This window comes from Aythya ferina (genome assembly GCF_964211825.1).
Source record: "Aythya ferina genome assembly, chromosome: 4".
Taxonomy (NCBI): Eukaryota; Metazoa; Chordata; class Aves; order Anseriformes; family Anatidae; genus Aythya; species Aythya ferina.
Genome location: NC_140300.1, coordinates 754,341 through 780,468, shown reverse-complemented (window position 1 = coordinate 780,468; position 26,128 = coordinate 754,341). Strand labels below are relative to the sequence as shown.

Genomic DNA, 26,128 nt, shown 5'->3' with positions numbered 1-26,128 from the left:
TCAGCACGCCGTGCTGCCAGCTGTGAGGAGCCACGCTCTCATCGTCTCCACCTTTCCCATTTTCCAGCCCCCCTGCTCTGCCCTCCCACCCCCCCGGTGGGCTGCTTCAGGGGGCCAAAACAACTCCAAAGCACGGTGCCTTCTGCAGGCACCCATCACTGCCACGCAGAGGCAATTCCAGTTAATGAGCATCAAATTAATGGGGTGGGGGGGCCTTGTCACTCCTCATCCGTGGAGCCCGAGGGTGCTGCTGGGCACGTGGGTTTCAGCAGTGGCCTTAGTGATCTTGGGGTACCAGGAGGGCCCCAATAAATCCCAAAAAAACCCCTCTGTGAGCAGCAGGAGCAGCGGAGTCCCCTGGAGCCGGCAGGGGGGCTCTGTGCTGGGGATGCTCCTGCAGCACCCGTGGTGTCCCGTGGGTTTATGGAGCGGCATCAGGAGGTGCAGGGCTTGGTGCTGAGCTACTGCCCGGGAGCTCCGGGGATTTCACAGCACGAGGGGCCAGGAACAGGGCTGGGTGTTGGTGGGGGTGGAGGGAAGCCACCCCCATGGGGCTTAACGAGATTCATCGATGACGATGGGGAGGAAGAAGCGGGACGGACTCAGCAGATGTGACCGAGGGCGCGGAGGGACGGAGGAGGACGTGACAGGCGTCGGCGCTGGGATGGAGGAGAGGTGACCCCGGCCAGGACCAGAGCTGGAGCAGAGCAGAGGCAGCAGGGGGGTGCTGCTGATGGTTTATCGTGGGCTGAGGGGTAAATCCTGGGGGCACAGAGCACGGGGGAGGCAGCACGGCGTCGCCCCGCACCTCTCGCCCTCGTGGACACGCGGTAGAGCCCAAAACCGAGCTGCTGGTTTCTGCAGCTCATTTCCCCCCCGCCGGGCAGCAGGGCAGAGGGCAAGGCGAGGGACACATCTGCACGGGGCCGTCACGCCTCTGCTCCCACGGGGCTCATTTCCTGACCGAGCGGGGCCTCTTTTACGCCTCTGAGCCCGGCAGGCCAGCGACGATAATTGCAGCAGTCATCAGCGTCACTGGTGCACCGAGGCACGGCTGGGTGACACTTGTGGACAGCTCCCCCAGCACAAAGCGACGTGAGCCAGCCGAGCCCTCCGCGTGCCCCCACATCACCCCCGCAACGAGCGCCGGGTGCGTTTCAGCCAGCCCGAGGATTATTACTGCCAGCCAACAAATCAAAGCGCGCGCTAATTTATCCGAGGAGAAATGCCTCGCACATCTCTGCAAGGTCCTCTGCCTGATGGCAAATCCCTGGCCTCCGGTTCACCTTCTGACCTGCCCTTATTCCCTTGCTCTGCCTCGAAACCATGTGACGGGAGGATTTGGCTTAACGTGCGGCGCTCCAGAAGGAAAGGAGGAGAAGGAGCTCAGAGGGACCGGAGGTCATCGCTGGCCCCCGTAGCGCCGGCTCTGGATTAAGCAGGGAGCGCACCCCGGTCCTCTCCCAAGCCCTGCAGCTCCCCGGGTCCCCCTGCTCTCCCAGCTTAGCAGAGCTTCGGCACAACCACAGCGAGCTCTCAGCTCTCCCACGGTGCCACCCTGTGCCCGCAGCCCCTCTGTGGGTCCCTCAGCAGCTGGGACCCCCCGGTGCCCCCCCAGACCAGGCTGTGGTGGTCGCGGTGCCGGGAAGGGTCCCCAGCTGCCACCAGTGCCCGCCAGCATCTGCCCCAGCCCCCCGGTGAGCGGCTGGGCACGGCGGGCAGCAGGGGCCAGCTGGAGCAGCTGGGCCACCCAGGGGGGGGCTTCGGGTGAGAATTAATGAACTTCAGCCTTGCGAGATGCGGAGGGAGGGAGCTGAGGAGCACCGGGCCCCTCCTCGGAGCCCGGGGCTCTGTCGGGAGCAGCGCAGCGAGCGGGTGCTTGGGGAGGATGGAGAGGGCTCTGGCACGGAGATGCCTTGAAAAGGTGATGTCCAGCCCCAGGGGGGGACCTGCCCAGGTCACCCCGGCTCCACCTGAACTCATCTTCCCCGGGCGTGCAGCTTAGCAGACGATGGAGGTTTAACCTCGCCGCTGCTGGATGCGGGGGGAGCTCAGCAGGAGGCTGGGGGGGGGTCCCTGCTGCCCCCACAGGCTCCGCTCTGCTCCCATCGCATCCCAACCCCCCCACCCAGGGATACCCTGAGTGCTGGCAGGGGGACGTGGGTCTGCGTGTGCCAGCTGAGCAGCAGATTAGCTAGAATTTTTGGATGTAGCTCGAAATTTGGGCCCCTTCCAGCCCAAACCATGCAGCGATTCTGATTGGGGTTTGGGTGTGGAGAGGCAGCGGGGTGCTGGGGCCAGGCAGGGGAGGCGATGGGATCAGAGGGGGGGTGTGGGCGCTGCCCCACGCCCCACGCCAGCCGTGGCACGCTCCCCCAGTAACCAAACAAAGCAGCAAAGCAGCCGGATAACGCGGGATTAAGCGCCCACGTGGGCGAGCATCGCCCCCGCCACCACCACCCCGCTGCGTGGGCACCCACGGCACAGCCGGACCCGGGGCACGGGTGGCCTCAGGGTGACATCTAACGGGGAGGGGACAGGGCTGCGGCAAGGGGACAGGGGTTCACCCCACGGTGAGCCCCTGGCAGAGCCTCCTGCCCGCTGTGCCGGGGAGGTGGGCTCCCCCCGTTCCCAAAACAGCCCCCAGGGCGCAGAGCGCAGCCCCCCCCCCCCCCACAGATGCGCACTGCTCACACTGCTCCGTGCTTTATTTCCAGACAGGTGAGTAGCACGCAGCCCCCCCAGGGGCAGCAGTTCGGTGGGGGGGGGTGAGGATGGTGGTGATGGAGAGGCCGGCACCAGGCTCGCACCCCCCTCCCGGGGGGGGGTCCTGGGATTTTGGCAGCTCCGAGCAGCCACGGAGCGCGGCGCACCGCGCGCTGCCGCAGCACCACGGGCGCTGTGCCCAGCACAGCAGGGGAGGGAAGGAGGGAGGCAGGGGGGGCTTGGAGGGGGTGTCAGGATGGGGCTGGGCTGCCCCAAGGTGGCTCTGGGCCCCCCCCGTGTTGGGGGCTGTGCGGTTTCCAGCTGCTACAGTCACTCCTGAGCCAACGAGCCAGCGGCTTAGGACGCTCCATCCACCTGGAAAGGGTCAGGGCTGGCTGGGGAGACCCTGCCCCATGAGGGGCAGCACCCACGGCACCCCGGGGAGCACCCACATGAAGCCCCCCCCAGGGAGAAGCCCTTCAGGGGGTGCTGGGCTGCAGCCCGGACCCCCAGTGCCCATCTGCCCAGACCCCCATGATGGCCAGACCCCGACCCCAGCCAGCCCCCAGCACCGTGCCCCATGGCCACGCCAGGGCTGGGGGCGTTCAGGACCCCTCAGAGTTGGTGGAGGGGAGAGAAAACGGGGGAAAAGGGATCGGGGGGGTGAGGGCAGGTTGCAGGGAGCCCGTGGGTGCTCCAGGACGCTGCTCCCCATGGGCACCCGATGAAGGGAGCTCGGGGCAGGGTCCTCAGAGCCACCCCCAGCACTGCCAGCTCCTACCTGCGGCTGCTCCTGCTTCCTGCTCAGCTCGAAGGTGTCCTCAGCCCGCGGCAAGCCCCAAATCTTGCGCAGCCTGGGCAGGAGGAGAGGCAGCTGCCACCCGCTGCGCCCTCCCAACGTGTCCCCACGTCCCCGTCCCAGCCAGGGGACGTTACCTGGGCCACAGCCTCACGGCCAGGAGGGCCAGCAGGGCCACGCAGAGCAGGGCGAGGAGCAGCCCGGCCAGGACGGTGAACACCAGGAGGTGGGAGAGCGCTGCGGGAACAGGAGGGGGGGTCCCATCAGTGCCGGGGGCTGGGGACAGGCTGGAGGGGCTTTGGGGAGCCTCCTCCTCCGGGTCCCTTCCCCGTGCCTGCAGCCGCAGCGTGGCTCTGGTGTGGGGTCAGTGCCTCGCCCCCCCATGGGACCCAGTGGCTGGGGGGGCGCAGAGTGGCACGGCACAATGGGGACCCCATGGGGACACTTGTGCTGGCGTGTCCCTGCCCGTTTTGCTGTCCCAGGCGGGACAGGCTGGCACATCGCTGTGTGCCCCCCCCGCTGATGGCATCCTGTGCCCCCCTCTGCCAACACGTGGAGGGTGGGGGGGCCGTGCACAGCGGCAGACAGCATGAGCACGCTCTGCCGTTCACTGAACCCTGCCCTACCCCTTTTCTTCTCATTTTTTCATCAAACTTTAGCATTCAGCTCAATTTTCTGCTTGTGGGGGGGGTGCTGCAGCCCTTACACAGCATCCTGCCGCCCCCAGCCGGGGATGCTGCAGGAGCAAAGCCCCTGGGAACAAAACACCAAAATCAAGCAGAAAACGCGTGCTTTGGCAGCGAATCCTCTTTGCCTTTTCCACCTAAAACCTCAAACCTCTCCGGATTGTCTCCAAAACCTGAAATCCCACAGACCACCCCCCCCCCCAAAAAAGCAGAGCATCCCCGCGGGGGTCCGGCCCCACTCACTGCGGGTGTCGAAGTAGGCGCTGGCCGTGGCGTTGCCCAGCGGGTTGGTGGCCACGCAGCTGTACTCGGCCGCGTCCTCGGGCCCCAGGGCCGCGATCTCCAGGCGCAGGGCGTTGAGGGAGGCGGCCGCCCGCAGCCCCGGGGTCGAGGCCGTGGCCAGGCTGGAGGCCAGGAGGTGGCCGCGGCGGTACAGGGCGAGGGCGGCGGGCGGGTGGCTGTCGGCCACGCACAGCACGATGCCCACGCGCCCGCTCAGGTTCTCCAGGAAGGTGCTGACGGCCACGGCTCGCGGGGGGTCTGCGCGGAGAGGAGGGGGCTGGAGGTGGGTCTTGGCGCAGGGAACCCCCTCCCCGGGTTATAAAGAGAGGAGTGGGGCAGGGAAAGGGGGACGAGAGCCCCTGTCCTGTCCCCGAGGGGCTGGGGGGCACTCACAGAGCACGGTGAGGCTGAGGGGGGGTGAGGCCACGCTGCCCCGCACGCCGCTGGCCCGGCAGTGGTAGAAGCCGGCGTCGGCGCTGGAAACGGGGCCGAGGATGAGGGTGCTGGCCGGTCCCTCCCGCAGCCACCGGCTGTTCTTGTACCACGTGTAGTTGGCCTCGTCGCCCACCCAGGGCACCGCCGAGCAGTTGATGGTGGCCGTGGCACCCTCGGGGACTTCTGGAGAGGGCTCCACCGTGACTCGGACACCTGAGCAGGAGGAAAGGGCCGTGCAGACGGCGTGGCACGGGGCTCACGGGGACGCCCCACGGCCGGCTCCGTGCGGCACAAGCCCCGGGCAGCGCGGTGCTCACCGCTCGCCGCGAGGAGCAGGGAGGTGGTCGCGGTGCCGAAGCTGTTGTTGGCTGAGCAGACGTAGAGCCCCGTGTCCCCGGGGCCCAGAGCCACCATCCGCACCCGCAGGGCGTTGGGCTCAGCCTGGACGGAGGCTCGGGGGTCGGAGAGGCCCCGGGTGGAGGCGAGGGGCGCACGGCCCCGCAGCAGGGTGATGTCGGCGGGCGGGTGGCTGTCGACAGTGCAGAGCAGCTCGGCCTGCCGCCCGCCCCACGGCTCCACCAGGGACACGAAGGACGGCTCCCGGGGCGCGTCTGCAAGGACAAGGACAGCGCCTCGCCTCCTGGCTCCGGGTGGCCTCGGGGGAACGCGTCCCCCTCCGGCTTGGGGGGGTTTGCCCGCTCGTTGCTGGCTCAGGCTGGGGAGATGGGGCACGGTGAGGGTGGGGGAAGCATCCAGCAGCCCCCCCGGTGGGGCAGCAGCGTGCTCTCCACCACAGCACCACCCCACGGGGTTTTAAACCATTTTAACACCAAATTATTTCCTTCCCACACCCCCTTCGGAACAGCACCTCGGGCACCCCCGGGACGGGACCAGCGGTCACCAGATGGCGACACAGCCCACGCTTCCCTCCCCATCAGCTCTCCCCGCTGCGGGGCAGCCCCTGCAGCCCCCCCTTTTACTCACACAGCACCCTCAGGGCTGCGGGGGGGGCCCTCCGGCTGCGCGCCCCCGTCTGCGCTTGGCAGCTGTAGGCGCCGGCGTCGCTGCTGCGCGCGGCGTGGAGCAGGAGCGCGGCACCGGGGCCCTCCCGCAGCCAGCGCCCGTTCTTGAACCAGGCGTAGACGGTGCCCGGCTGGGCACCCGCGTCCTCGCAGCTCAGTGTCACCTCCGTGCCCTCCTGCACCTCAGCACCCGGCCGCACCACCACCCTGACGGCTGGCGGAGACACGGGGAGGGGGGTGCTGGCATGTGGCATGGCACGGGACCCCTCAACGTGCCCACGGCGAGGCTCGGAGGGGGGCACCGAGCCCTGAATCCCCCCGTGCCACGCTCACCTTGCACGTGGAGAGGCAGGGATGCGCTGGTGCTGCCGAGGGGGCTGCGTGCCCGGCACTCGTATTCGCCCTCGTCCTGCGCCGTGGTGGCCGGCAGCTCCAGGCGCAGCGCGTTGGGAGGGGGCGAGCGTTGGCCGGGGGTCGTGGACACGCTGGAGGCCACCAGCTGCCCCCCCCGGTGCAGGCTGACCTCGGCCGGGGGGTTGCTGTCCACGGTGCAGAGCAGGATGACGGCTCTCCCCCCGCTGCTCTCCGCGAAAGTCTTCAGCTGCATGTTCCTCGGGGGGTCTGGAAATGAGAGGGGAGGGGGCTGTGGGCCAAGCCCGGGTTCCCTGCGCCTCCCTCGAACCCAAGCCCAGCTCAGCACACGGCACAGCCACGCTCGGAGCCCGCTCCCACCTGCAGCCTGCTCCTGGTTTGGCCCCCCGGGGGGGCTCGCACCCTTTCCAGCAACCCCCCCCTCTCTGCTGGGAACACCAGGGGTGGCGAAATGGCAGCAAAAACCTGGGCTGTAACTCAGGCCCAGGACACCGAGGTGGTGTTAGCAGCATTTATCCTGCATTTCCCACCCAAAACTGGGAGCTGGGAGAGACAGGACACATTTCTGAGGCTCTCTGGAGGGTGTTTCCAGGAGAGCCCCTCGGCAGCCACCCCTCGCAGCAGACTTATGAGTTAAAACCATCTTTTTCTACTAAAAAGGAAAACCTTCCATTCTGACTTGCAGCTAGGGTTTTTGCACATCTTTTTTTTTAAACAAAGTCTGGTTTTAATTTGCCAAAGCAGGAAAGAAAAAAAATACATATATATATATATCCTGCAATTTTCCCCGAAAGCCAAAAATGTTTCTGTTGCAGCTTTGGTTCGAAATGTAAAGAAAAACTCGTGGAGCTGGGAGGAGCGGGGACCTCGCTGGCATTGTCTGCAGCCGCAGGCTGTGCCCAGGGGGGTTTCCAGCCCAGGGAAGGGGATGGGGGCTCCGAAGCCCCCCCCGAACTCACAGAGGACGCTGAGGGTGCTGGGGGCCACGCTGCGGGTGCCGGCGGGGCTCTGCACGGCGCAGTGGTAGGAGGCGGCGTCGGCGGCCACCACGCTGGGGAGGACGATGCGCGGGGCCGTGCCGCTGCTCAGCCTGACCCTGTTCTTGTACCAGGTGTAGGTCAGAGCCTCCTGGGCTGCGCTGTCCACGGCGCACGTCAGGGTCACGGCGTCCCCTTCACGGACCTCCGAGGAGGGCGAGATCCAGACCCGGGCGGCTGCGATGGGAGAAGGAAGAGAGTCAGGGAAAAAAAAAAAAGAGCTCTGGGCTCCAGCACCAGCCGGGGCTTCTCTCTGGGCTCCCTCCCTGCTGCTCCAGGACAGAGGTGATGGGGACACCGCAGCCGTGCCATGGGAGCTTCCTACAGCCACACATCCCCCTGGGGACAGAGCTGCAGCCCCTGCTCCACGTGCGCACTCCCCCTTGTCACCCTCCACCCCATAAACCCGCAGCTTCCACCATTCCTTCCCTATTGCCATCCTATCCTAGCCCTCTCCCCCTTCCCCTGCAAGCATCCTCCAGCTTGTGTCTGCCTCCATCCACACCTTCCCTGCAGCCCCCAGCACCCGTCTTCCCCTTGGCACGCAGCCGGTGCCTGCCTCAGCGCCGTGCCCACCCCGTGCCCACCCCGTGCCCACCCCGCGCCCACCCTGCGCCCACCACACTCACTCCCTGCCGTGAAGTTGGCGGCGGTGCTCGCGTTGCCGTAGGCGTTGCTGGCAGCACACACGTACTCGCCCTCGTCCTCCAGCAGCACGTCGCCGATGCTCACCCTCAGGCTGTTGGTGGCCGCGGTGACGCTGAGCCGCGGGGAGGTGGCGGGGGCGGGCAGCGCGCTGGAGGCCACCAAGGAGCCGTCCTTGGAGAGCTCCAGCTGCGCCGGGGGGCTGCTGTCCACCCGGCACTGCAGCACGCCCCGACGCCCCCCCGGCGTCTCCAGGAAGGAGCTCAGCACCGGCACCCGGGGGGGATCTGCAGGGCGAGATGTGGACGGGTGTCAGCAAGGCTGGGTCCCCCTTTTTTTGGGTACCTTTTTTTGGGTACCCCTCGGGGAGCACCCACACGGCGGCACCGCACGCTCGCGCAAGCACCAGCCAACATTTCCTTGCCTGGAGTTTCCCCCCCCTGTCCCAGAGGGACGATGTTTCTCCAAAACTTGAGTCTTGAAAAGTGTAATTAGGCCAGTCAAAATGTGTTGTTTTAACAGAACCAAAGCACTGGTTATTGCATTTTTCCCCTTTTTTTAACAGCAGGCAGCTGCGGTCTGGGGTGGCACCGCGCTTCCACCCGACATCCCTGCTTGGGGACACCTCCAGGTGAGGTGGCTTCTACACAGACCACGGCCTTATCGAGGAGACACACTCCCCAAAATCCCTGCTTTTAACATTTTGCTGTTTTCTCTGGGCAGACAATTCTTCACTGCAGAGCTGTTGCTAAACCCCAGCCTGTCTGCGCGGGGGCCATCCGGGGATGGTGCCAGCAGCAGGAGCCGTGCCGTGCCCCGCTGTGCGCCCCGTGCCACGTCCCACCCCACGTGCCGTGTCCCCAGCACCCCTAGGTGCCCCCAGGGGTGCCGTCCCCTCGCCCACTCACACAGGACACGCAGGCTGACGGCCGGGGAGATGCTGGCACCGGTCCCCGCGGGGCCGTGGGCTTTGCAGTGGTAGGAGCCCGCGGCAGCGCTGGTGACGTGGGGCAGCGCGAGGACGCGGCCGGGGCTGTCCTGCAGGCTCTTGCTGTCCTTGTACCAGGAGAAGGCGGCGTCCTCCTGCGGCTCCCCCGGCACCTCGCACGTCAGGGAGACGTCGTCCCCTTCCAGCACCTCCGCCGACGGCGAGATGAGGACGCGGGCAGCTGAGGGAGGAGAAGAGAGCGTGGGGGGCACACGACGCCTCGCAGCGTTTTGGTGCCCCTGCTGCGGCCCGAGGCTGGTGCTGGGCGTTTAGATCAAGGACCCAGCACCATCCCCAGGTCACCTTTCCCCAAAAAAGTGACTGGTCCTGAGCACCGGGGTGAGGGGAGCAACCCCTGGAGGCACTGCCCAGCTGCAGCGCACGGGGTTTTAGCACAAACCACTCTCCCTGGGGGCAGCAGGATCGCACCCCCTGCAGAAGCCCGGCCTCATTCTGCCGTCTGGCCGCAGCCTGAGATGCTCGGTGACATTTCTCTGCCCCGCTGTCCCCATGGGACACCCAGGGCCATTATCCCTCCCCACCCGCCGGCTGCGCAGAGGCAGGAGCAATGCGGAAAAGGTCACAGCCTGCGCTGGCTCTCACCCAGCCCTGCCCCACGGCGCTTGCCACCCACCAGGACTGGCCCCAACGCCCGTGCCACAGCCCCTGCTCACCCTGCACACGGAAATAGAGGTGCTGGGACACGGTGCCGTGCGTGTTGGTGGCGGCCAGGCTGTAGGTGCCCTCATCTGCCAGCGTGACATCCCGGATCTCCACCCGGAGCGCGTTGGGGGTGGCCGTGGCGCTGACCCTCGGGTTGGTGCCATGCCCTGTGCCGCTGGAGGCCACCAGCTCCTCGCCCCGGTACAGGGCCAGCTGGGCAGGGGGGTTGCTCGCCACCGAGCCCTCGAAGATGGCCAGCCGGCCCCGCTGCGTCTCCAGGAAGGCGGTGAGCTGAGGGTCCCTCGGGGGGTCTGCGTGGGACAGCGCGGCCATTGCGCGGATACCTGTCCCCAGCGCCACCTCGGGAGGGGACAGGATGGGGCAGGACGGGATGGGACAGGGACAGACAGCACCCGAGCAGCCAGGATCACGCTCAGGGACGGCGGTGCAGGGGGCTGCAGCTGGAGTGCGCCTCCACGGGCTGGCAGGGTGACCTCCGGGGGGCACGGGGGGGGACGGATCCCCACGGGAGGAGGCACCGGGACACCCCGAGGCACTCAGACACGAGCACCTGCACCCACAGTGGATGGCCCAGGCTGTGGGCATGCCCCTGGGGGCCTCGTGTCTGGGCAGAGGCGTGCGCACTTGGATGTTGGCTACGTGTAAGGACCAACCCCAAGGTAATAACCGCGCACAGACGCGCTGCGCCCCCACCCCCCTGCGCTCCATGTGGTGCCACAGGGCCCCTGCACCCGCCCAAGGGTGGCCCCTGCCCAGAGAAGAGCAGGGGCAGGCAGAAAGGTGCTCCTGCAGCACCTGACAGCCCCCAAAACATGCCCAGCACACCAAAGATCCCCAGTGCCCCAAATATCCCCAGTGCCCCAACATCCCCAGTGCCCCAACATCCCCAGTGCCCCAACATCCCCAGCACCCCAAATATCCCCAGCATCCCAACATGCGCAGTACCCCAACATCCTCAGCACCCCAACATTCACAGCACCCCAAATATCCCCAGTGCCCCAAATATCCGCAGCACCACAACATTCCCAGCACCCCAAACATCCCCAGTGCCCCAACATCCCCAGTGCCCCAACATGCTCATTGCCCCAAATATCTGCAGCACCCCAAACATCCCCAGCACCCCAACATTCCCAGCACCCTAAATATGCCCAGCACCCCAACACCCCCAGCACCTAAACATCTCCAGTGCCCCAAACATCCCCAGCACCCCAACATCCTCAGCACCCCAACATTCCCAGCACCCCAAATATCCAGAGCTCCCCAACACCCCCAGAACCCCAAATATCCCCAGTGCCCCAAATATCCCCAGCACCCAAACATGCCCAGAACCCCAACATCTCCAGAACCCCAACATCCCCAGAACCCCAACACTCCCAGCACCCCAAATATCCCCAGCACCCTAAATACCCCAGTGCCCCAAACATGCCCAGCACCCCAACATCCCCAGCACCCAAACATCCCCAGCACCCTAAATATGCCCAGCACCCCAAATATCCCCAGTGCCCCAACACCCCCAGCACCCCAAACATCCCCAGCACCCCAACATGCCCAGTATCCCAACATGCTGAGTGCCCCAACACCCCCAGCACCCCAAATATCCCCAGCACCCCAACATCCCCAGTACCCAAATATCCCCAGTGCCCCCAACATCCCCAGCACCTCAAAATCCCCAGCCCCCTCAACATCCCCAACACCCCAAACATCCCCAGCACCCCAAATATCCCCACTGCCCCAAATATCCCCAGCACCCAAACATGCCCAACACCCCAACATCTCCAGTGCCCCAAACATCCCCAACACCCCAAACATCCCCAGCACCCCAAACACCCCCAGCGCCCCAAATATCCCCAGCACCCCAACCTTCCCAGCACCCCAACACCCCCAGCACCCCAAACATCCCCAGCACCCCAGACATGCCCAGCACCCCAGACATGCCCAGCACCCCAAACATCCCCAACACCCCAAACATCCCCAGCACCCCAACATCCCCAGCACCCCAACACCCCCAGCACCCCAAACATCCCCAGCACCCCAGACATGCCCAGCACCCCAGACATGCCCAGCACCCCAAACATCCCCAACACCCCAAACATCCCCAGCACCCCAACATCCCCAGCACCCCAACACCCCCAGCACCCCAAACATCCCCAGCACCCCAGACATGCCCAGCACCCCAGACATGCCCAGCACCCCAAACATCCCCAACACCCCAAACATCCCCAGCACCCCAAACACCCCCAGCACCCCAACATCCCCAGCACCCCAAACATCCCCAGCCCCCCAACACCCCCAGCCCCCCGCACTCACACAGCACATCCAGCAGGACGGCAGCAGAGCTCCGGCTGCTCCTCCCGGTGGTGGCGGTGCAGTGGTAGAGCCCCGCGTCCCCCCTCACCACCCGCTGCAGCACCAGGGACGCGTCGGGGGGGTCGGGGTCGGGGCCCCGGGGGAGCCGCTGCCCGTTCCTGTACCAGGTGACGTTGGGCAGGTTTGGGGACCCGCTGCTCACTTGGCACGTCAGGTTGGCGGCGCTGCCTTCCGGCACGCGGGGGGACGGGGACACCACGACGCGGGCGGCTGAGGGCAGGGAGAAGGCAGGGGGGGGGGCTCAGCTGCAGCACCCGGAGCTGCAGGGGGGGTTTCGGGGCTGCAAGGATGGATATATGGCCCCGGCACCACGATGCCATGAGCAGCACCACTGCGGTGGGCAGGTTGTGGGCACCTCTGTAGGTATGGCACCGCGGCGTGCGCAGCACCCAGGACCACTGGGAGCCCAGGGGAGGGGTCCACGGGGGCTTTTGGCTGCACCCTCCCCTTGCAGCACCCGCTGGTGGCCCTCCCCAGCACCCTGAGCACACTTTTGGGGATCGATGCTGTTTGCTACCCTGGGTTTCATGAGCACGTGTGCTACCGACGCTGGCTCTGCCTTTACGCACGCGGTACCCACCCCTCTCCAACTCCCCTCTCCCAGGATTTCCCCAGGGTCACACCCTGGGGGCTCAGACCCCGGTGCCCCCCTCCCCAGCACCTCACTCACTCTCGGCACTGAAGGCCATGGAGGCGCTGGCGTTGCCCTGCGTGTTCCTGGCCTGGCACACGTAGGTGCCCTCGTCCTCCAGCACCACGTCCCGCAGCTCCAGCCTCAGGCTGTTGTACGAGGCCGTGGCCTGCAGCCGGGGGCTGGGGGCCGGGGGGCAGCCCCCCGTGCAAGCCAGTGCCTCTCCTCCTCTCCACAGGGTCAGGTTGGCCTCCGGGTCGCTCTCGACGGAGCACTGGATGATGCCCAGCTGCCCGCCCCGGGTCTCCAGGAGGGAGCTCATCACCGGCTGCCGGGGGGGGACTGCAGGGACAAAGCAGCGTGGGTGAGAACCGGACCGTGGGGTTAGGGGAACCCCCAAAGCTGGGGGAGTCCTGCCTTCCTGCATGCACCCACCCAAGGTGGAGGGTGCCACGTCCACCTCCCTCTCCACGAGGGACCCGCGTGTCCCCAGCACCTCTGAGGACCACGAATTGATATCACGGGATGCTCCTGCGAATTAGGGGCTTTTCTGGACTTCTCCCCTTCCCGGAAAGGTTCCCCCAGGGCACTCACAGAGCACTCGGAGCGTGACGGCCGCCGAGCTGTGGCTGTGGCCGCTGCCCTGCGCCAGGCACTGGAAGGCTCCAGCGTCGGCGCTGCGGATGGCCGGGAAGCTCAGCGCCGGCTCCGCGTCCTCGCGCAGCCACCGGCCGTTCCTGTACCAGGTAAAGGTGGCCGGCACCACGTCACCCGGCACCTCACAGCTCAGGGTCACGGCTTCCCCCTCCCGCACCTCCACCGAGGGCTGGATCAGGACTCTGGCAGCTGCCGAAAGGAAGGGAGAGGCTGAGCCATCGGGGAAACCTCTGCTGAGGAACCTTTGCCCCCCCGTTGTGGATCCGCCTGCACAAATCCTCCCCACGCCACTGCCCTGCAGCGCACGGATCCAGGCAGCCCCCGGCCAAGGGGTCACGGAGCTGGAGGGTGGTGGCAGCCAGCTGGGATGTCCCCTCCTGAGCCGTTCTCACCAGTTCTCTGCCACCAGCAGGGACCCACGGGTGCCTTCTGGAGACGTCGGCTCCCTCCAGGCACCCGTGTTTGGTGAGAGGAACCGGGCCAGGAGAGGGGCTGGGGGGGCGGTGAGGGGCTCAGGAGAAAACAAACCCAGCTATCAGCACCACCCAGACCAGCGTTATTTCCCTTGAAACCTCGAGGTCCATCCTGGTTTTCATTGGCATCCTAAGGACGATGCCCCTGGGTGTGTTTTTGGGGGGCTGTCCCCTCCTCCCCTCTCATTGCTGCTTCCCCTCCACCCAGATCTCCAAAGCAGGGGCTGTGAGGAGAGGGAGCAGGGGACCCGCTCCGTGCCCGGGTGCTGCTCCCAGGGGGATGCCACAGCCCCACAGAAACACCCCAAAACCCCCATATCCATGCCGGAGGAGGTGCCATGCCCCCAGCCCCGGGGACGGGAGCCAGCTTGGCACAGCGGGACTCACTGTGGGTGACGAAGGGCTGCGTGGCGCTGGCGTTGCCCAGGGTGTTGGTGGCAGTGCAGCGGTACTGCCCACCATCCTGCGGCCTCACACCACGGATCTCCAGGCGCAGGGCGTTTCGGGAGGCCGTGATGGCCAGCCGCTGGCTGGGGGCCACCTGCGAGCCGCTGGTGGCCACGAGGTCGCCATCGCGGTACAGCGCCAGGCTGGCCGGCGGGCGGCTGTCCACCGAGCAGTGCACCACAGCCAGCCCGCCGCCCTGCGGCTCCTGCAGCAGCGTCAGCGAGGGGGTCCTGGGGGGGTCTGCGGCACAGGGAGGGGGGGGTCAGAGGCTGTGCCAGCCCCCGGAGAACCCCAGCATCGTGGCCCTACCTGGGCGGCCGCGCGCGCGTCACGGCCACCCGACCAGGAGCGAGCACAGCTGGTCCTGGGAGCTGCTTTCCCCCTGACGTCAGCGGGTTTTATTTATGAGCAGCAATGTCAGAGCCAAACCCAGGGCTATTTTATTTTTCCCCTGACTTGCAAAAGCTCCTGAGCTGTCATTATCCCCGCTGGCTCCTGGGGTGGTGACCCCCGAGCGGCGTTTGGGGCGCGAGGTGCCGAGAGGAGCCTGGCACTAAGGGATTTCGCCCACGGGGGCCCCCCGTCCCCGCAGGGCCACGAGCACTCACAGGTCACGCTCAGGCTGACGGGCTGGGACGCGGTGCTGCCCCGGTCGTTGGTCACCTTCACGGAACCACAGAACCACAGAAAATCACAGAATCATCCAGAACCGCAGAAAAATCACAGAATCTCCGAGTCCGACCTCACCTTGCAGGAGTAGAAGCCGGCGTCGCTGGCGGCCAGGCGGTGGAAGAGCAGGGTGTGCGCGGGGCCCTCCTGCAGCCAGGCGCTGTTCTTGTACCAGGTGTAGTTCAGCTCCTGGCCCTCCCTGCCGGGCACGTCGCAGGACAGCTCCGTGCTCGTCCCCTCCTGCACCTCGGCCGCGGGGCTCACGGAGATCTCGGCGGCTGGAGGAGATGGGAGCTCGCTCAGGGCGGGCAGGAGACCCCCAGCAGGCTGGGCAGGGGGCTTTTTCCGAATTTAATGCCCCCTGGAGCGAAATCCTGCATCACTGAGGACCTGTGCTTGGGCGCACGCAGAGGTACCCAAGGTACCCAACCCAGGGCAGATGCTTTCCCACCCGGTCCCATCACACCCAGCCCGGTTCCCTCATCCCATTGCCCCTTTCAGACTGGGTTCCCCCCCCAGCCAGCAGCCCCCCAGCACTTACAGAAGACGTAGAGCATCACGGGGGGCGCCGTGCCAGCCCCGAGGGCGTTGTGGGCTTCGCAGCGGTACTGCCCGTGGTCCGCCCGCCGCACGCCCCGCAGCGTCAGGGTGCGCTCGGTGCCCGCGGCGGCGCCGTCCTTGTACCACTGGTACGCAGACACCGGGGGGTAGCTGCTGGTCACCTCGCAGCTCAGAGACACCGTGTCCCCCACGAGGATGTTCTGCCCCGAGGGGGTGATCGACACCCTGGTGCCTTTGGGGGCGTCTGCGGGGGGGGGACACAGTGACGCGGTGGCGGAGGGGAAGCCGGGAGGGACCCCGGGGATGGTGGCGCAGAGGTGGATGCCGGGGAAAGGAGCCCTGAGAGGCTCTGCACGGAGGAAAGGAGCAGGGAAAAGGGGACAAAGCTGGGACAGAGGTGGCAGAAAGGGCAGGGGGGGGGCACTGCAGGGTGGCTGTGGGACCTGCATGGGTGCTGATCGTGGAGGAGCAGGGAGGGAGAAGCTGGGGACCCCCTGCCCTGGCTTTCTGCGAGGGACCTCGGGGTGCCTCAGAGCAGCGGGAGAGGTGTCCCCGTGCCACGCTCCGAGCCGCCCCACGTACGTCTCACCCGCAGGACCAGCTCCCCGCTGGCCTTCTGGGAGCCGTGGAGCACCTCGCAGAAGAGCTCCCTGGCGTGGTCCTTCCAGGAGAAGGAGGTGGCGAGGCTCAGGTGGTGGCCGACCCCGCTGGTGTCCAGCTGCAGGCGGCCGGACACGGAGGAGACGCGCTCGTCGTAGCCCGCCCAGCGCAGGGCCACCTCGCTCAGCGGGCACACGTAGGGCGTGGAGCACTGCAAGGTGACCTCGGTCCCCTCCAACACCTCCTCGCTGGCCGCGATGCTGGGGCGCTCCAGGATATCTGGGGACGGGGAGCCGAGGCTGGGACGTCCTCACGGGATGGGTGAGCACGGGGTCGGGGGGGGGGGGGGGATCCCCGCCGTACCCACCCGAAACGCTCAGCTCCACGTCCCGCTCCGCCGACCACCGGTCTCCGTCGACGATCTCGAAGCGGAATTTGTAGGGCCCGCTGTCCTCCGGGGTCACCCCCCGCAGCAGCAGGGTGCAGTTGCGAGCAGCCGGGTCCCCCAGGAGCTGAGCTCGGTCCCGGAACCTGGGGTCCACGTCCTGGCCCTCCGAGTGGTACACCACGGTCTTCTGGTTGCTGTAGTCCTTGTACCAGATGGCCACGATGCCTTTGCTGGCCGAGATGCTTTCGGGGAAGCTCAGCGTGCAGGGGAACACCACGCAGGAGCCCGTGATGCTCCTCAGCTCGGGGGGGTAGCTGACACCCCAGGAGCCGTGGGCTGGCGGAGGGAAGGCAAAGGGTGGGCGATGGGGGGTGGCCGCTGGTGCCCGGCTGCCCTGTGCCACCCCACGAGCCCCGTGCCACTGCTCCTGATCCCAGCCAGCCAGGGCCACGGTGGGGTTTGGGAGAGGAGAGCTGAACCCTCCAGGAGGAAGCGTGGAGGGGGAGATAAATGGGGAAGGGTCCGGCCGGGGGGCGATGCTCCCAGCTGGGCTTCCAGCAGGCAAAAGGCACCGGCTGGACTCAGAGGGCAAAAGCCCTAAATCACCAGGAAAAGGGGAAATTTGCCCTCTGAGCCCTTTGGGAACTCGTTTTCTTTCCCCTCTCCCCATCTCCTTGTCCTTTCTCCATGTCCCACCGACATCCCACCCCATCCCACTGGGGGGGTGCAGGGGGCAGGGGGCTGGTGCGGTGGCACCTTACCTGGGGCCACAAGGCTGGCCAGGAGGACGAGCCACTGCAGGGGGGACGTGGCCACAGCCATGGGGCTGGTGGCAGTGGGCAGGAGGTGTCGGGTCGTTGCGCAGCAGCCCCTGATGGCAGAAGGGTGGCCAAAAGCCCCAGAACCACGTTAATCCACCCAGCCCTGCGTCACCTCGCAGCGTCCCTCCTGGCCCCAAAGCCCCCTCACCCCTTGCTGCTGTCCCCAGGGGGTGACCCCACATGGCCATCCCATTGCTGTCCCCAGGGGGTGACCCCAGGAGGTGACCCCAGGAGGTGACCCCATGGCTGTCCCCAGCAGCCACCGCACAGCCCCGGCGCGCCGGCAGCGGTCGGGATTAAACAGCAGCAGCACTTCCCCCTTTTTGTGCTCTTCCCATCCGTATTTTGCTCTCTGCAGGCTGGGATTTATTAATCGAGGGGAAGGAAGCGCCGCGGCCCCCAGTTTCGTTTCCCTGCCTCCCCTCCCGGTTTCGTTTTCTGGCGGCGGGGCCGGGGTCCCGTGAGCAGCCCAGTTGGGGGCACCAGGGGTTGGGGCTGGGGCACGGCAGCTCTGAAAACCCAAATTTTGGCTGGGTTCAGCAGGAATTGATAAGCTGAGTGTGTGGGACGGAGCAGCAGGGGCTGAGCATCGCCACCCCGACACCGACAGGACGGTGCCTGGATGGGAGAAGGGAAAATGGGGTGATCACCCCCAGGGAAGGAGCTGTAACCATCCCCTCTGCACCCACACGCACCCATCTCTGCAGGACAGCCTCCAAAATCCCCACAGGGCTCGCAGGCAGTGCCAGGCAGCTGGCCGGCTCCTTTGGGTGCTGCTGGAACTCGCCCGTGGGGCTGGGCACCAGGAGGGGCACGGGGAAACTGCTCGGCACCCCCGGCACGGATCCTGCAGCACCCCCATGGCAAACCTCGGCCCCCAGGGTCCCCTTCCCAGCCCCTCCGTGCCCCAGGGGCAGCAGAATCACCTCGGTGTGACAGGGAGGGTCCGTGTCCCCCGGTGGTCCCTGTGTCCCCCGGTGGTCCCCGTGTCCCCCGGTGGTCCCCGTGTCCCCCGGCGGGCACCCGGCTGTGCCTCCACGCCGCCGCCCGTCCCGCGCGGCCAGGGGCGAGCTATTTATCTGCTGCGGGGGGTAAGGAGCCCAAATCCACACCACTTCCCCGTTTAGGGGTTTGTCCCTGCCTCCGGTTTTGGGAAGTGGCTGCCACCGTCAGCTCTTTCTTGCCTTCTCCTGATGGGGGCTCTTTTGGGGTGGGCGCCAAGGGGGTCCGCACGGGAGGATTTTGCAGGGGTCCAGGCCCCCAGTCCTATTTGGGGGGGTGAATGCTTTTGCACCCTCTCAGCACTGCTGTGCCGTGCCTGGCCAAAATTAGGGCACGGGAGGCACCGACCCACTCCAGGGTCCAGTTTTAGGGCCCCGCTGGGTGCCCCTGCTCCGTGCCACGGACCCTGCAGCGGGGTGAGCCTGACAGAGAGCCCCCAGGGCAGGCGCAGCCCCCAGGGCAGGCACGGCCTCCCTACAGCCCTGGGCACCCCCATGCCAGCTTTTGGGGCTCAGTCACCCCCAGAGCCAGCCTGGGGCCCCACAGAAACCATCGGGGCCGTTCCGTTGCTGCCCGTGCCGGTGCCGCAGCACGCGGGGACCGCGCTGGTGCTGGGCTGCTCTGGGACAGGGCCCAGGTCCAGCATCTGCTGCAGGTGCCTGGATTTAGGGGAAGGGAACCGGCGCTGAGCTCCGTGCTCTGTGCGTTTGAGGACTCGCAGTCTGCTTGATTTTGTGCAAAAGGGGCTGGGAACGTGAGAACTGTGAGCCCCGGGGTGCTGCGTGCACCCTGCAGCACTCCACAGCACCCCAAAGCTCCCTGCAGCACCCCAAAGCTCCCTGCAACTCCCCACAGCACCCCACAGCACCCCAAAACTCCCCACAGCACCCCAAAGCTCCCCACAGCACCCCAAAACTCCCCACACCACCCCAAAACTCCCCGCAGCTCCCCACACAGCGCTCTGGTGCTGGTGCCAGGCTGGGCTCACCGCAGCGTGGGTGCAGAGGCAGTGCCACAGCCGCCCCCCCCGCACAGCCCCCTGCCAAAACACCCTGGGAAACGGCCCCCAAAGTGGGCAGGGGGGCAGGGAGCGGGGCTGCTGCCCCCGGGGGGCCTGCAGGGACCTCCTTGCATCAGCACCGTGCGTTTCCAGCTGGGTCTGAGCCGCATCCCCTGACGCAGCACCGCCAAACCCTGACTCTGCAAGGAGCCAGCTGGCCCCAGCGCAGCCCCAGCTCCAGCCCCTCTGCGTGGGCTCCCTCTCAGCACTTTTTTTGGAGCCCCACAGCCCCCACACCCCCACGGCTCCACTCGTCCAGCTCCAGGCACTGCTGGGGCTGGATGCGCCCCTCGCCACGCCGCAGCCTCATCCTAAACTTGTCCCCACAGCTGCCCAGCGCTGTGAACCCCCTGCCCCAGTGGATCCAGCTCCTTTTTGGACATTTTAACCCCCCCCTGGGTTTCAGGCACCCGGGGGCTCCCCCGGAGCCGTGTCCCAGCAGCAGGGCTCGATGTCCCCGCGTGGCACTGGGCACGCAGAGGGTGCCTGCCCGCGGCACCGAGCCTTCATGTGGGCAGCGGGCAGCACCCAGGCTGGAGCCCCCCCCGGTTCCTCTTTCCAGCTCCCAAGACATGTCCTGCGAGGGTGGTGCCCGTCTGGAAAGGGGAACCTCCTGGGGAAAGCGAAAGAAATGCAGGAGATGAGTGAAAGTCTGCGCTGTGCCAGCAGAGCCATGCCCCGCGCACGGGGACAGGAGTTGGTGGTGGCGACCTGGGGACCAGCACCCAGGCGGGTGCTCACCCAAGGGTGCAGGGAGGCTGCTGGGGCACCAAAATCAGCTTCGGCTCCTTCCCCTGCCGTCAGTCGTGGGGGGCTGCAAGGTCACAGGAGGCCGGGGTCGGGGTGGGCACAGGGCACGGGGGAGCCGCCGTCAATGCTGGAGGAGAGCGGGGCTGGGCGCTGCGCCCCGAACCCAGAGCCCTGCGCAGACGGGGGATGGAAGGGTTGGGGAAGGGCTGGGGAAGGGCTGGGGAAGGGCTGGGGAAGGGCTGGGGGAGGGCTGGGCATTCCCTAAAGCTGCCAGGGAAAAAAGGAGGGGGAGCCTGGAAGTCTCTGTCCGGAGGCAGCCTGCTCCTTCTCCCCAGAGGAATGCGGGACGCCGGCATACCAGAGCGATAAGGGGCTGCCCGGGGGCATCCCAGGAATTTGGGGTGTGAGGTGTTGGGAGGGAGAGAGGGAAACACCGCGGAAAAGCGAGCATAAATCAGCAGCAGTGATGTGGGGGGGGGGCTGCAGCCCCTGCTGGCAGTGGTGGGAATGGGGGAAAATGAATTTCCCCATGAAAAAATGCGCCTTGTGCCCGTCTGCCTGCTCGGGGGGCACCGCGGGCAGGAGGGGCTCAAGGCTGGCTGCAAGCCCCCCCCAGGCATCCCAGTTAATGTGCTGGGGGCAGAGAGGGGAAGAGAAGCATGTTGGATGACATGGGGCTGACATCGGGGGGCATGGGGCTGAATTTGGGGGAACGGGGCAGCTCCAGGACCCTGCCCTCCCCCTGCAGCCAGAGGGGCTGGAGCCTCACAGGGACACCGGGGGCCCCCCGGGGCCGTGCTTTTCTTGGCAGTGGGGTGGGTGCGAGGCCCCCAGGCTCTGGGCCAGGCTCTGCTGAGCAGATTTGGGGGGGGGGATTGCAAGCCCCAAGCTGGAGGCGAGTGCAGGGGCCCCGGGAGGGGAAAGGGACAGGGCTGCGGAGCTGGGGACGAGGGGACCCAGGGCCAGGGGGGAAGTGGGGATGGGCAGAACGGACCCTGCACGGCGTGGGGGGGCGAGGACCGGGGCTGCTTTGGAGCTGGGAGCCCCCCTGAAGGCAGAGCAGCCCCCCCGGTGCCCCCGGTTGGGTGCGCACAGCTGCAGGCAGCGCACGGCTCGGCCCCGCGAGCTGGGCTTGCGGGAGCAGCAGCGTCTGGGTTTGGATTTCGGGAGATTTGGACACGTGCAGCAGCCGAGCAGGCTTTCAAGTGCAAAAATCAATTCCGACTGCTCGACCCCGGCTTGCACATCTCGGGGACGACGCCGGGCTGAAGCGGTTTTCGGCGCGGCGAGCCAGCGATCCCCGAGGGTTCATTAGCTCGCGCGCCAGGCGGGGGCTGCTGCGAGGAACAGGCGAGAAAAATCGCCTTAAATTATTCCTGAGACACGAGGAGCGATCAGGCCCGAGGCGACGTGATGTGGCACACGCCGTGCTGCAGGAGCTCTGCAGGGCCAGGCGAGGGGGAGCGCAGGTCAGCGCCCCGGCACCTCCGGGGATGCGCCCAGAGCCTGGCTCAGCCTAAAATTGGGGTCAATTTTAGGGCTCAGCCTAAAATTGGGGTCAAAATGTAGGGTTTGTGCACGCGGGGGTGGTAACGGGGATGGGGACCCTTGCCTGGTGGCAGCGCTCTGCTGCCAGGGTTTGGTGAGGGTGAGGAGGTGCCCAAAAGCCTCAGACCCCTCGGATCCATGGGGATAGCACTGGAGGAGCCCCCTCGTCACTGGGGGCTCCCCGAGCACCAGGAGCTTGCCCCCCACGCGTGGGGACCACCAGCTCCTGCCCTGAGGGCTGGCAGCAGCTCCTGTGCCCCGGGGAGGGACGGGGTCCCCAAAGGGACAGCCCCGGCCACGCACCAGCAACCACGATTTCCAGGGCCAGAAGCGCTGGTGCTGGCCACAGGGTGCTGAGCCCTGCTTAAGGGGGGGGGGGGCTGCGGCACCACAGGGGACAGAGGGGACGGTCAGCAGGGGACAGGGCCGGGGGGGACGAGGGGGTGGCTGTGGGGAGGGCGGAAAGGGGAAGAGGGAACCGCAGCCTCGTCCCCAGGCTGCCGCGCACGTGACACCGAAACCCAGGAAAGCCAGCGCCCCGTGGCACCCCAAAAACCACAGCCCAAGGGCCTGGGGGCCGTGCAGGGGGAGGTGAGGCCCCCCCCCCCGAGGGGGGTTTGTGCCTGCTGAGAGCCCCCCGGTGGGCGAGGAGCGGCTCCCTGTGCGCGCGGGGTTCTGCGGACATCAGCAGTTTTGCGCTGAAATGCTCTGATTTGGGGATTCTTTCAGATTTCTGGAGGCGAGGAGGCCGTCTCTGCCAAAACTGCTGGCAGCGAGACGCGGACTTGGAAACCGGAGAACATTTTGCTCGGGGAATTACGAGAACGCAGCCCAAAAGGGGGATTTTTAAGGCGTCCTCTCAGGGTGCAGGGCTGGAGACGCGCAGGGTGCCCCCCTCCCCGTGCCAGGGCAGCGAGGGGACACCCTGACGGGTGGAGAGGGGACACAGGGGGGGGCTCGGGGACATCGCAGCCCCCAGGGTGCCCGCCTCGTGCCGAGCAGCTTGCCGGGGAGGCTGCTGTCAGCTCGATGTCCCCGACACGGCTCTCGCCTGCATCGCATTACGGGCAGCACCGGTGCCGCCGGGAGCGGGTTAGGGACACCGTGCACGCCTGGCAGCGCCCGCGGCGCCGTGCAGAGCTTTGCTTCTGCTCCTCCGTGTCCTCCCCTCACGGTTATCAGGACCTGAAACATCAACTTGCAGCGCGGGGCTGGCGGAGGCACGTGGAACCCCCCCCTCCGTGTGATTCAGGGCAGGAAAAGGGGTCCCTTGGGCTCCCAGCCCCAAATTTCTCCCCCCAGGGAAGCAGCAGGTCCCCGTGGCTGCAGCCCCCCGGGGCCCACCGTAGTCCCCGACCCCCAGTTGCCATCCCGGTGCCTTCGTCCCCATGCGCCCATGGAGGGAAGGGACTCGGGGATGGGGTAGGGGGCTTGGGGAGGGGTCCGGGGGACCGGGGATGGGGTGCCCTGTGCACACAGCCTGGTGTGAATTGGGCCCACCCAAATGGGGACCAATACAGTATTTTTGACATTTTGGCTGTTCCATACCCACCAGGAACCCACCGAGGACAGCTCAGGGGATGGGGACCCAGGGGGACACACGCCTCGCCCAGCCCCATGGCAGGACCCCCTGGGAACCCCCCAAACCCCATTTTGGGGATGGCCCTAAACCGGCTGCAGGAGCCGTGCCAGCCCCTCCAGGCCCCGTTCCGACACCGCAGGAAGGAGCTGAATTTGGGTTATTTTTAGTGGTCTCCTCGGCCGAGCTGCTGCCCGGCACGGGGCTCCCGGAGCAGCTCGGCCACACGTGCCAGCGTCATCGGGGACATTTCTGTGAGAGGGACAAGGTGCTGGAAAGCCCCGAGCCCGGGCATTTGGCACCGTGCTGGTGTGAAAGTGCTTCGTCTGCACCACCCGCCTGCTGCCGGGGCAGGGAAAGGGGCGGCGAAAGAATGAGGCTTTTTGGGCAAAACCCGCTGCCAGGCGGTGCCGGTGGGTGACCCAGGAGCGGGGGACAAGGGACATGGCTCCGGGTGGCCCAGGGCGGGTAGGGGAAGGGGAGAGGCCAGGAAGGAAGCTGGCAGCACCCGACCTGGGGACAATGTGGCCCCGGGGAGCAGAGGTCCCACGAGCAGAGCGCAGGCGCCGTGCGTGGCCGCGGCTTCCTGGGGAAGTCGGGAGTGGGTGTGCGTGGGGAGGGGGGGGCGCAGAGTGCGGGTGTGTGAGCGTGCACGGGTGTGCACGAGCGTGGCAGGGCAGGGCTGGGAGCTGGCCCCGGGGTTGTGCACAGAGGGGGCTGTGGGGGTGTTTGGGGGGGTCCCCTGTGGGACCCTGAGGGTGCCCGGGGGGCTGCGCTGCTCCCCTGGCAGGGGGGTGCAGGGGCGCAGGGCTGCCAGCAGAACGGTTCCATGAATGTAGCCCCGTTTGGGGCCAGAAATGGGCATTTCGGCACCGAGCATCTTGGCACGGGGGTGCAGCAACCTCGGGGCGCCCCCGCTGCAGCCCCCCCCCCCCGGCACCAAGGGCTGGGAGCAGACGGGACGCACAGCAAGGAGGCTGAAGGAGGGAAGAAGGAAAACCTTTCTACCCATGGAAAGGAGATCCATGGGCCCCCCACCACCCACAGTGCTCCCCCCCCGAAGCAGTGGGTGCCGTGCTGACCAGGCACCGAGGCACAGGCAGCTGCCCCCCCCCCGTCCCGTCCCAGCCCACGTGCGCCCTGACCGCAGATGCCCCCGCGCTCCGGTGCTTTCCTTCGCCCCAGGGTTCCCGTGGGAAGCTGGAGGAGGGGGGTCACCAACCCAAAAAGCCCCCCCCAGGGCAGAGCTTGGCAGCTGTGGAGCAGCAGGCAGGAGGGTGGAGGGGTGTGGGGGCGCTGGCTGAGCCCTGGCACCCCCAGGGCAGGGGCAGGGGGGCTGGGGCTGTGCCCAAAAAACCCAGAAGGTGCTGCCCGGGGGACGTGGAGCTGCAGGGAGCAGCGGGGCCGGGCGGGGTGGGAAGATTTGTGAAAGGGTCCTGGGCGCCTGGATAACAGCAGTGGGGTCCCTGGGGTGCGGTGGCCCCTCCCTTCGCTCCCCCTACACCGTCCCCAAACCCACACCTGGGGGCAGAGGGAGGTGACGGGGGGGCGCAGCCAGGTGGCCCTGGTGATGGTGCCACTGGGTGGTGACAGTGGTGGTGACGATGATGATGATGGTGGTGGTGGTGGTGGTGATTGCCCCCCTCACGCTGCACAGCAAGACCCGGCACAGGAGGGGGCAGCTCTGCTTTGCCCACCCAGGCTGGCCCGGCCGGCCTCTGGGGGAGCAAACTGGGTGAACTGGGCTGGGTGCGTGTCCAAAGGAGCAAACAAACTGGGTGAACTGGGCTGTGTGCGTGCCCAGAGGAGCAAACTGGAGAGGGCTGCGGGCAGGGGGGCGCGGAGCCACCCCAAAAGCATCAGGAGGTGCCCGAGTGGGGGTCGCCCATCCTGGCCCACCCCCGTTTCGCCTCTCCACCCCGTACAGCGTGCTTTTTGCGCCCCCAAAAGCTGGGCTGGCCCCCAGCTCTGCGCTCTCCTCCCGTGCTTCCTGCGGCAGCGCTCGGGGCCCTCCTCAATCGCCGGAAAGCGCTACCTCATCCCTTGACGGGGAGCCAGGGAAGCAAACACAGGCGTAGCCCCCTCCGCCCCTCTCTTCCCCTCCTCTTCCCCTCCCTCCGGCAGCTTCCCGGCTCCGGGTGGGGCTGGGACCCCCCCCCGGCACTGGGGGCACAGCCGGGCCCTGCGCCCCCGCAGCCCCGGCACCGGGTCCCCCGGAGAGCTGCCCTTGGGACCCCGCTGCCCAGCGCCTTCTGGGCTCCTCCCAGTTCCCAAACTGGGACTGAGGGGGCACGGGGTGGCAAAGGGGCAGATAAAGGGGTGCGTACTGCCACCAACGCAGGGACTGCCACCAACGCAGGGACTGCCACCAACGCCACCACCACCAGGCACAGCTCGCCCAACCCTGCTCACCCTCAATCCCCCCTGGGCAGCCCCCCCAAGGATTTGATGCCCTTTTGGCAATGCCAGGCTGGTGGCACGCAGAGGTGGCACGGTGCCTGGCAGCTCTCCGGGACACGGCTCCGTGCCCCGGCCGAAATGCTCAACTGGGGAGCAGGGAGTGGGGACGGCCACGGGGCTGGGGGAAACGGGGCTGAGAAGGGCTGGGGGGGCTGGGGACAGAAGGACAGGCAGGACGGACACACAGGGACAGAGGGCTGCGGGGACACGGCCAGGATCTCTGTGGGTGTAAAGAGCGCACAAACCCGTGGAGAAATGTGCGTGGGGGGACACGGGCAGCTGAGGGAACTGAGGGGCAGCCGTGCCCGCAGGCACCGAGGGGTCCCCAGCTCCCCGCAGCCCCCCAAGCTGCTCGGTGGCCTCGGCCCCTCGGTGGCCTCGGTCCCACCCCGGTGCGGGGAGGCCGGGGCCGAGCCGAGGTTTCCGTCCCGGCGGCCGCTGGCCCTGCCTCCTCCTCCC

General features: G+C 67.2%; 1 protein-coding gene across 2 annotated transcripts; it reads right to left on the bottom strand.

Annotated features, from left to right (window-relative positions):
- Nucleotides 1-2,690: 2,690 nt before the first annotated feature.
- SIGLEC1 (sialic acid binding Ig like lectin 1) lies at nt 2,691-18,325 on the bottom strand. 2 transcript variants are annotated; one of them, XM_084516343.1, is made up of 24 exons: nt 18,197-18,325; nt 17,211-17,320; nt 16,429-16,785; nt 16,044-16,340; nt 15,442-15,705; nt 14,979-15,178; nt 14,840-14,894; nt 14,172-14,471; nt 13,249-13,500; nt 12,694-12,996; nt 12,166-12,233; nt 11,964-12,057; nt 9,647-9,946; nt 8,893-9,153; nt 7,969-8,271; nt 7,262-7,516; nt 6,264-6,551; nt 5,893-6,144; nt 5,226-5,519; nt 4,867-5,121; nt 4,435-4,731; nt 3,643-3,742; nt 3,488-3,560; nt 2,691-3,081 (listed from the first exon to the last, which is right to left on the bottom strand). In XM_084516343.1, exons 2-24 carry the CDS (start codon nt 17,269-17,271, stop codon nt 3,064-3,066), a joined length of 4,947 nt encoding a protein of 1,648 aa, XP_084372469.1. In that variant the 5' UTR covers nt 17,272-17,320; nt 18,197-18,325; the 3' UTR covers nt 2,691-3,063. The 2 variants fall into 2 exon arrangements, with proteins under 2 accessions (XP_084372469.1, XP_084372468.1); XM_084516342.1 differs by having other exon boundaries at nt 11,964-12,233.
- Nucleotides 18,326-26,128: the final 7,803 nt, after the last annotated feature.

What these genes read in the sequence shown, in the direction of transcription:
- SIGLEC1 (XM_084516342.1), bottom strand. Translation starts at nt 17,271, where the DNA reads ATGGCTGTGGCCACGTCCCCCCTGCAGTGGCTCGTCCTCCTGGCCAGC. An exon ending in CGCAGCCCTGAGGGTGCTGT is followed by an intron (nt 5,520 to 5,892) that starts GTGAGTAAAAGG and finishes TTGTCCTTGCAG; the next exon opens with ACGCGCCCCGGGAGCCGTCC. An exon ending in GCCGTGAGGCTGTGGCCCAG is followed by an intron (nt 3,561 to 3,642) that starts GTAACGTCCCCT and finishes CCTCCTGCCCAG; the next exon opens with GCTGCGCAAGATTTGGGGCT.